The sequence below is a fragment of the Ruditapes philippinarum genome, unplaced genomic scaffold, assembly GCF_026571515.1.
Source record: "Ruditapes philippinarum isolate M1 unplaced genomic scaffold, ASM2657151v2 ctg314_1_1_1_1, whole genome shotgun sequence".
NCBI lineage: Eukaryota > Metazoa > Mollusca > Bivalvia > Venerida > Veneridae > Ruditapes > Ruditapes philippinarum.
This window is the reverse complement of record NW_026866122.1, coordinates 19,785-29,721: the sequence shown is the minus strand read 5'-3', so window position 1 is coordinate 29,721 and position 9,937 is coordinate 19,785. Positions and strand designations below refer to the sequence as shown.

At 31.4% G+C, this 9,937-nt stretch overlaps 2 protein-coding genes across 2 annotated transcripts; one reads left to right on the top strand and one right to left on the bottom strand.

The window, feature by feature from the left end:
* The first annotated feature begins 1,694 nt into the window (after window positions 1–1,694).
* On the top strand, window positions 1,695–4,141 carry LOC132731411 (carbohydrate sulfotransferase 11-like). The gene is made up of 2 exons (XM_060717593.1): window positions 1,695–1,785; window positions 2,619–4,141. Exon 2 carries the CDS (start codon window positions 2,646–2,648, stop codon window positions 3,723–3,725), a length of 1,080 nt encoding a protein of 359 aa, XP_060573576.1. The 5' UTR covers window positions 1,695–1,785; window positions 2,619–2,645; the 3' UTR covers window positions 3,726–4,141.
* A 2,768-nt stretch (window positions 4,142–6,909) lies between these two features.
* LOC132731407 (galactoside alpha-(1,2)-fucosyltransferase 2-like) lies at window positions 6,910–8,515 on the bottom strand. The gene has a single exon (XM_060717588.1). The coding sequence runs from the start codon at window positions 8,472–8,474 to the stop codon at window positions 7,380–7,382; it is 1,095 nt and encodes a 364-aa protein (XP_060573571.1). The 5' UTR covers window positions 8,475–8,515; the 3' UTR covers window positions 6,910–7,379.
* Between the last annotated feature and the right edge of the window lie 1,422 nt (window positions 8,516–9,937).

The window sequence follows — 9,937 nt, the reverse complement described above, 5'->3', positions numbered from 1 at the left end:
CGATACAGAACAAGGTCTTTAAAACAATGACTTATAGATTAATCTAAAGATTTAACATCATTCTGAGAGAGTACTAAAAAACTGATTTTCTAGCACTTCATAATAATTGACAGTATAAACACACAAGATTACTCATAACTTCAGCAAAATTACACTATCGTCATATACGATTATATTCTTTACACACCAAACGTTTCCTCTTAATTCCTGCACCAACCCTATTGTTTCTGTTTAAATTATTAGTTATGATATAAACTGACACGTCACTAAAATCTTCACACTCATTTAGTCACTTATCTCCAAATTGTAATTCGCTGCCCTGCCTTGTGTCCAATCGCATCGATATGGAAATCATGCCGGTGAAATTTTTGTCGCGTATTCCTGTTAGGTAAATGCTGTAAAAAATTTACTTGACACTTAAATAAAATGATATCTCGCTTATATGTTTCGTCTCGTTCGTGAAAAAATGTTATCAATAAAGCTTGTCCAATTAAAACATAAGATGTTCGTTTTGTTCTCTTTTGTCTAAATAAACGCCATTTTTTCTGAAGAAGATAAAATGTCGAAAGCTACCTTATTAAACTGATTGTATATAATTTTCTCACATACTAATCTTACTTATGTTATGTGCGTGTGAGCTCTAAGTTATATATTGATTGTCGAACAAATCTTACGTTTTACACAGCCGTAAAAGGGACATTTCGTTTGTAGATTTTAAGACTGAGCGTGTAAATATTGTGATGGAATAACGGTAATTTCCTGAAATTACTTTTTAAGAAATAGCGTTTGGTACAGCTTGAGTATTGAATTATGCGCTTGCAATCTTTTTGCTTCTGCCTGAGATAAGGCTTTTTTGTCACATATTTTGCTTTGCCCTATGTTGATTTTAAACAAATACAAGTAAACAACCTTCGAAAGAAGCTATGATAAGAGGAAGTCACATAAAGGGAACACATGAATCAAAGATGTTACGTATGTCTGAACACTTTATGTTTAAGTAATTAAAAGGAAATTTAAAATAGACATAGAGCAAGAAAGTTGAAAATGCGAAGAAAAAAAATAATTCTACTTTTCATAATCATCTTTGGTTTACAGCTTCTTACTGGTAAGTAACTGAAACATTTTTGTTAAAGAGAAATGTAATTAATTGATGAATATACTTTTTTGTACAAGTCTACATCAGAAGGATAAACCAAAACATTATATTTATGCTGAGTATAACGATCGTTTATAATATTTGATTTTGTCGTGTGAAGATCGTAATACGTTGCCACGTAATCAGAGATGTTATATTTCCGACCCTTAAAATCGTTCAGCGTTACATTTATTTTTTATGTTTGTGGTATTTTTAGCCTTTCTATTTGACCTTTTCTATTTCAATGGGTTCCAATATGTTGAATATTGAAACACCCTAAGGATATGTTGCCTGCTTTTTAACCTTAACCATTTATCAATTAATTTATCTATTAAAACTTGTAAATCATGCTTTCGTTGCATATCTGTGTCAATTATTACATGTATACTCTTTTTATACTTAAATATAATCTTCAAATAGAAAATGTTTTTTCTTTTAAATTTAAATCATAAATATTGGCATGAATAACACTGAGAAACACAACTTGTTGCCGTTTTTTTTTAATCTTCAACTAGTTCACTATGCTGTCATTGACAAGTGTGTATGTTTTAAAATGTCAACAATTCAAATAAACATTTCAAATTCTAGGAATATGTTACATTGCGGAAGACCAAAATCAAAAGAAAGAAAATTCTAGAAATAATCAAGAGGTAATAAACATAAAACAATAGTATTTTTTGTATGACAAGTAACATTTAAAATGATTTTTTTTTTCGATATAAATAATCTAAAAGGTAGATAACATGTCGATTACAGCACCAATAGATTTTGTCTTAATACTGTTTGGACATGCTTCATCTTTGAATGTAAAAAAGCATCCTTTACATATAATATATTCTATGATTACTTCAAATGAAGGTAAGTAAATTACCAAAATATATTTGAATCATTGATAACTTCTGATGCAACACATAAACTTCGAACAGTCGATATAAATGTCTTATTGGCTTTTTGATCCGATTATTTACATATATCATTGCAATTTACAATAGACTTTAACTATTTTATTTATTTTGTTAATATATCAAGGGAAAAGTATCTGTTTGTGACATAAACACTTTCTGATGTTTATTATTTGAAATCTTTTCATTTTCATATACAATATTTTCTGAAATGAAATGAACTATACCAACTTCGAGATTTTGTTTGTTTGTTTTGTTTGATTTGATTGTGTTTGAAGTCACATCGACACAGTATATATCATATGGCGACATTCCAGCTTTACTGGTGGAGAAAGACTTTCAGCCACGGAAGGGCACTTGTGTAAAACCACCGATGTTTCACAAGCTAGCGAGAAAGCTTCCTCACATGAAATAATTCAAAGTACCTGTAACGATTCAATCCAACAGCGATGAATGGCAAGTGGTTTGAAGTCAACGAACTTAACCACTCGTCCAAAGACGCCCCAACTCAGCTTTGTGATAATTTCAACATTAAACTTTGTGCAAAACATAAAAAATATTTCACAGATTTTAATTTTCAGGATAAGTGTGTCTTTTCGAATGACATAATGGTGAATAATACAAATTGGTTGGATACACTGTATAAAGCATGTAGACAATTGGGCTATTCGGAGGATGTAAATTCAACGAATATTAGGGCACATATGTCACCAAATCTTAAACTTTTGTACTGTAGAGTTAATAAATGTGCATCCACAATGACACTAGAATTACTTAAACAGCTGTTTAGCTGCGATACAGAATGCTTGATAAAAAATGCTGAACGTGTTCGTCTAAATACAAACGCAAGACAGTTGATGGATGACGCATTTTCATTTATGGTTGTTCGTGAACCTTATGGTCGTTTGTTTTCCACTTATTGCAATATTTTCTATTTCCCAAAGGAAGATTGGCTTTACAGAGGAATTAAACTCATAAAACTTACACGGTTAAATATTTCATATGACAGTCTTACTTATGGGCATGATTTATCTTTTTCTGAACTAGTTAAATACACTGTGGACACATATGAAAATAATGATCGTTTGGACGAACATGTTCGACCAATGCACCATAAATCCTGTAATCCATGTGTTTTTAAGTTTGATTATATCGCACATCTTGAGACGTTACAAAACGACTTTGATTTCATTTTTAATAACCTACAGGAAGAAACAGTCGGAATGTATCAAAAGGATATTCTGATCTCCTTGAAACAATGGACTACTTTGGGACCGATAAAGCATTTATTTAGAACTATTCCTTTGCTGAAAGATTCAAATATATCTTTGTATGATGTTTACCTTCGTGCATGGTGTTATTATCAAATTACAGGACATGTTTTAAAAACAATTAACTTTCCATATAACGAAACCAATCTGAATGACATAAAAAAAGAAGACTTTTTAAGTGAGTTGACGAAAGCAATGAATGTATCAGCAGTTTATAAAGATAAATTAAAATTACAGAGAGCGGAAGCGATGCTTCAGGCTTATTCAACAATATCTGATGATTATATGGAGCGATTAAGCAATGTCGTTTTAGGTGATTGTCTTTTATTTGGATATGAAAACAAACCGGCACATCTATTTGATAAAACTAGTTGTTTACAGAAGAAATCGAAATTTGATTATTTTAAGGGTTTATGAATCCTTTAAGGCATTTTTGTCAATGCAAATGTGTTAAGAAAATTTACAGGTACTGTTATATTCTTTGTTTTAGATAATTACTAGTATAGTGTATATTGTTTGTTTAATTTTATCTCAGGGTGGCTAATTACATCGTCAACTTTATGAAATAAGCAAGCAGAATAATAATTTCGTATAATAGTGAGGCGGGCATTGAGAAAAAAAGTGCAAATAGTGAAACCTGCATGAAACTTTTAGGAAATCATCTTCAGATCATGTTGATGTTTAAGAGAGAAGTGGGTAAAAAACTGCTATTTCAAGATGGTCTCTATTTTCAAAATTATAATAGCTCATGCAGTCAATTTTTTACAGACCTGAAACTTACACCAAAGTTTGTATTAAGTTATTTCGCTACAAAAATTTTAATCTTAAAACAATCCGCTTTCATACCTCTTCAGAATCAAAAAAAGTGTCCAATATCGCCCATTGTAAAATGTTTACATTTATTTTTCATAATATAATTTGTAGCACTAATTTAGTTTGCTTATTTAGATACAAACTTGTTAAAATAAATGAGAAATAATCAAGTTATATGTTTGTTTGTTTGTTTGTTTGTTTAATTGGGTTTTACGTCACACCGACACATTAAAGGTCTTATGGCGATGTTCCAGCTGCCCTTCTGTACATCATTTCAGGCACGAACGGGAACCTGAGTAGAATCACCGACGTTTCGTAAGCTAGGTGGACAGCTTACTCACATTAAAGAATCCAAAGTTCCTGTCGGGATTCGAACCCACAGCGGTGAGGGGCAATTGGTTTGAAGTCAACGACCTTAACCTCTCGGCCACGGACGCCCCTAAATTATATGTTTATATGAAGTAAAGTTGTTATAATGCTGGGCATACTTGATTGTTAAATATATCATTATAAATAGATTTTAAAAACGGAAATGTTATTTCAATCGAGGAGTCAATCGGTTTAAGAGAAGTTGCGTTCACAAGATTTCGGGACGTACGGACGGACAAACGGACAAGTGCAACGCTATATGTTCCCACTTTGTGGGGGCATAAAAACAAGTTAAAATCTTTGTGAAGATAAAAAGAAACATAATTTTTAAATTAGAAGCTCGATGATTTAGTAAAACAAATATTTTGTGTCTTCATATTCGAACAGTAACGCTCAGTGCAGTATTCCTTTAGGATCTTGGAAAGATAATTTTGAGAAATTATTTCAACGCCTGGTTGATGAAGACGCGGAAGAAATTGCCCTTGGTGGAAACTTAACTGAAAATTGAAATGAGATTTTCAGCTCAGAAATCACAGAAGAAGGAATATTATCGAGTATATGTTTATTGAAATCTGCCAAAGCACCTGGACTTGATGATTTCCAACCAAATGTCTATAAATACATTTTGATTCAATTATGCCATTTATGGTTACTTTATTTGAAAGATTACATGTATTTGTTAAAGGGGAATTTTCAGATTCGTGATGTACCGCTATAATTATACTATTGCACATAAAAGGTAAACGCAATGATCCAGCAAGTTATCACAGAGTCTCCTTGCTTAACATTTTAGTAAGATAAACACAACTTTTCTAAATAGACATCTTGCCTTTTATGCCAATGTTTTTAATAAGACAGACTAATCCCAATCTGGATTTAGAGCTGGTTAAAGTACCACTGATAATGCATTTGTTCAACAATTGCTTATTTCTAAGGGTTTTTTTTTTTTAAAAAAAAGGGAAAATTATATGTTGCATTTGTTGATTTAAAAAAAAAACATTTGATTCTGTCAATCGAAATAAGCTTTGGCAAATACTTTACAATGCTTATATAAGGGGAAATCCTTTAAGTTCTATTACTGAAATGTATAATAATGTAAAAACATGTGTACGTTCAAATGGTCACATCTCAGATTATTCTAATTGCCCGATTGGGCGTCAAGAAGGACGACTGGCTTCGCCAATATTGTTCTCATTTTTCATAAATGAATTATCAGTAATGATAAACAATGACGATTAAATTAAAGGTATAAACATAATGCCAAATAAAATTTCAGTATGGCTGCTTATGTTTGCAGATTACTGTGGATAACGTAGCGTTGATTGCCTAAACAGTAAGAGATTTACAATATCAATTTACTGAATTAGAAACTAATATCTAGTTGTTTGCAGGTAAAAACTTCAAAAACAAAAGTTATGGTTTTTAAAAAGGGCATTCGCTTGGTGCGTAATGATTTTTTTCACTATAACAATCAGTAACTCGATATAGTCAATTCTTTTACAAATGTTGGAGAAATTTTTATATCCACTTTACCGAGCAATGAGCTTACAATGAAAGCTAAACGAGTATTATTTTCTTTATTTCGTTTTTGTATGAGTATGTACATTTCATATGTATTTTGTAAATTATTTGATACAAAAATATTGTCAATCACTCTTCTGTATGGATCCAAATTATTGGGATTTAAAACCAGTGATAGTTGTGAAGTTATTCATCGTTTGGCTTGCGAACGATTTTAATTAGCAATAATGTAGTGCTAGGTGACTGTGGTTGATACCCAATATACATAGAATTTGGCAAAGCTTATGACATATATGTAAAAATTTGTTATGAAATATGAAAAAATGAATTCACTTATTAATTCCATTTTTTATATATGTGCAAATCTTTATTTCTAAAGCTTATAATATGGCAAACAGTTAATGATAAATAGCGTTCAATTATCATATATGGTTTATTTCAAATGATAATCTTTTTTTCAAAGTTTAACGATCTTACGCCGAATAATTTGAAAGTTAAAAACTGATTCAACAAGGAACTAAAGTAAATGAGATTTGGTCACAGAAAAGTCTTCGTAAGGATTCCCAACGTTATGTTTTCTTCTAGTACATCTTAATGTTTTGTTTTGATAACTCTCAACTATTTTGTAATACCTATAATTAAATAAGATTCAATGTCAAAGGATATTTTTATAATAGACATCATGCTTTGTATTGTTTCTGTGACTGATGTCGAATGTCTCAATTGTGTTAACGAAGACCTGCCAAGAATAACATAAAAATGGAATAATTAAAAGTCTTCGGCTAACTTAAACTCTCTGTGAAAATAGAGAAACACAGGTCCCCTCAACAAAGCACAACACGTCGAATTTGAAAGTGCTGAAGCTTAATTTGATTGAACCTGTTCATTAAGGGAAGTGGTAATTGCAAGCTACCGTTCATATCCCCTAGCATCGACTCAAGGACAATTCAACATTTAACACAACCTGGTAAAATTTTGAATTTTGAACATCGAAGATTTGTCTATTTGGCGGTTATCATGGAAACTTTAATGTGACACGTTATAGCCATTGCATGAAAAAGAGCTTGTAAGGTTAACTTATTTAGGCAAGTTGAATATATATTAAATTTCTCCTTAGGGTTAGGGTTAGGGTGACGCAATTATATCTTCAATATTTCGTAGGTTTGGTAACGTCGCGTGCATTTCTCACTAATGTATACCCATGTGTACGATATATCTTGATTAAACTCAAACATTTTTGCACGTCTTCTCATATTTACATTTAGCTTGCCCCATCTTATCAATAATGTTGTTTCACGTTATCATAAAAGGCACAACTGGTTATGCATATTGCAATAAAATCATTGATAAAAATCGCAAAATAAGACTTTAAAGACCGACCCAATGCGACGGATAGTAGTCAAATAAGTTAAACCTGTTTGACAAATTATGACCAGGATATCCTTTGTAATAAACAGTTATGCCACCAGAAAGCCATGCACCCCACCATCCAAATGTACCTGCTGTAACTATCACATGGTCACACAATCTCATTAATGCCATATCATCTCCAGCATTTACAAATGGACTTATTGGGACATTTTTGATATTCATTTTACACCAAAATTTATCCTGTGATACAATGATAAAGTCAACGTTTTGGAATGTCTTTAAATAGAAGTCCATTGCTCTTCTAACAAAGCCGGCATCTGGTACACTGTATTTTTTATACGTCTCTCGCAATAAATCTCCCCGTCTTACATGTATACATATATGCTGAAAACTATTTGTCGTAACTTTATCCAAAAATTCTTTTGCGTTCCGGTTATGTACGTGATTCAATCTAAAAATGGTTCTTATTATACTCTTTGCATTTTCAAAATACTTCCATGACTGAAGTAATCCTTGCATAGTTACGTTTCTTGTTGAATTCCATGATTCCTTACAAGAATGAAAGGTGGCCGTTTTAGAACATAAGCAATTGGTGCTATTCTCAACATGTTGGTAATTTTGATCATATTTATTAGGTAAATTGAAATATGTATAAAGCATTTGGTTTGGGAAAACGGGTATCATATCATATTGGTAAGCAATTCCAATAACAGATGCAACTTGAAACATTTGATTACCCATTCTTCCGCACGATTTCCAAATTGTAATATATCTGTTGCATGATTTGATTGGATTACTCAAAATGCTAAATTTACTTTGCCCTTCTAGTGTACTGCCGTATTGTTTTGTATTCCGATAAAGTGATTGATTCCACGAAAGACGAAAACATGTTTTTTCATAAATTTTGTCATTATAACCTTTTTCCCAGAATATTTTGTCATACGAATTTACTCCAATATTTTTGTTAAAATACTTGTTAAATATTTCCTTCATTCTATGATATTCATTTTTGAACATAAATGTCTTCAGATTGATGCTTATAGTAACAAACACACAAAATAATAACAATGTTAGAAATAAATGTGCTTTCATATTACTATTTCGAAGATGAAAACCAAATTCATAACGTTATATAAGATTATAATTACAGGAAATTGTTTCAGTAGTTTCAGTGTTCTTTCTTTGTCCTTCTGTGATGTTCAACATTACATAACGTTAATATATATTAACAATATAATATCCTAGTCATTTGCTGCATTAAAATAATTGAAATATTATAAAATGGCTTGACTAACATATCCAGAGTAGTATCATTACTTTGTACCTGCGTTATAAATAGGATTTATTGTGCAGGATGTTGTTCTATTGTCAAACATCATAACGACAATAAATATCTTGCTAGATCCAGCAAATTAGTCAATTATTATTGATGAATTACTATTTCCAAAGCCATCGTTTGTTCAATCATCATTTCTATCATAGTAGTGTTATAAATATTAGATTTCTGTAAGTGCATGTACAATGTATAGTATTAATGGTTTAAAATACACGTGACAAAAAGATGATTTATTTTATTTTAATTATCTTTGGGGACGAGGAGGGAGGGGCGACCGGGCCGGGGCAAATTAGAGCTGGGACGGATGGTAGGGCAGGTTTGGACAAAGCGGTGTGTGGAAGGATTTTGGTGAGGGGTGAACTTACTGGTTAAGGTGGCACCTGAAATTTCCCATATTGAGAAGGAAGCATCAGTTTATCATCCGACATGGTTTATTATTTAGATTTTAATCTTTAAGAACGAGTACACTAAAATGGATTATGATCTAGCTTGTTTTCACGGACAAATTATTTTGAAATATATTTCGAGAAAAAGGGGGTTTATCTATCAAAAGAATGTTCTTTTGTAAAGTCTGCTCCGTATAAAATTCAAAATTCTTATCTCACAACATGTTTTCCCTACAGGTTAATACGGAGAGGACTTTGAACCTTTGTCAGTACGTTCGTCCGCCGTCCATCCGATGAAATATGTATCCAACTTATAAAAAAAAATACAAACGCTATGCTGATCATACTTGATTTATGGATAACTGGCCAGTTGGATCAAAAGCAAATATAAATGATTGTTTTTATAGTATGTATATGTAGAAGGTAATATTGGATGATCGCCCGTCTGTCGGTTTGTCTTTCATTTGCTTCAAACATTGCAACAGCTAAATTTATCCTGTTTATACTTGCTTGGATATTATGTATTTATTTTATGCTTTTCGGTAGATTACTGAGATTTCTGTGAAAATTATATTTGGTAATTTCACTGTGAAACATATCAAATATAATTCCATTCTTTTTCAAGAAGAACTACTTTCAATAAATCCCCCCTTGAATGCCTCAAATGTACTAAAAACTTACTTCCCTTTGACCAATTTAGAGTTACTTCCCCTACATTGTTTATATAGCAACATACATGTATAATTTTGACAGTTCGTCTGCAAATCAATAAAATGGCTGAATCAGAAATAGATCCTGACATTTTGTCAGAAATAACTGATAATTTTTATGAC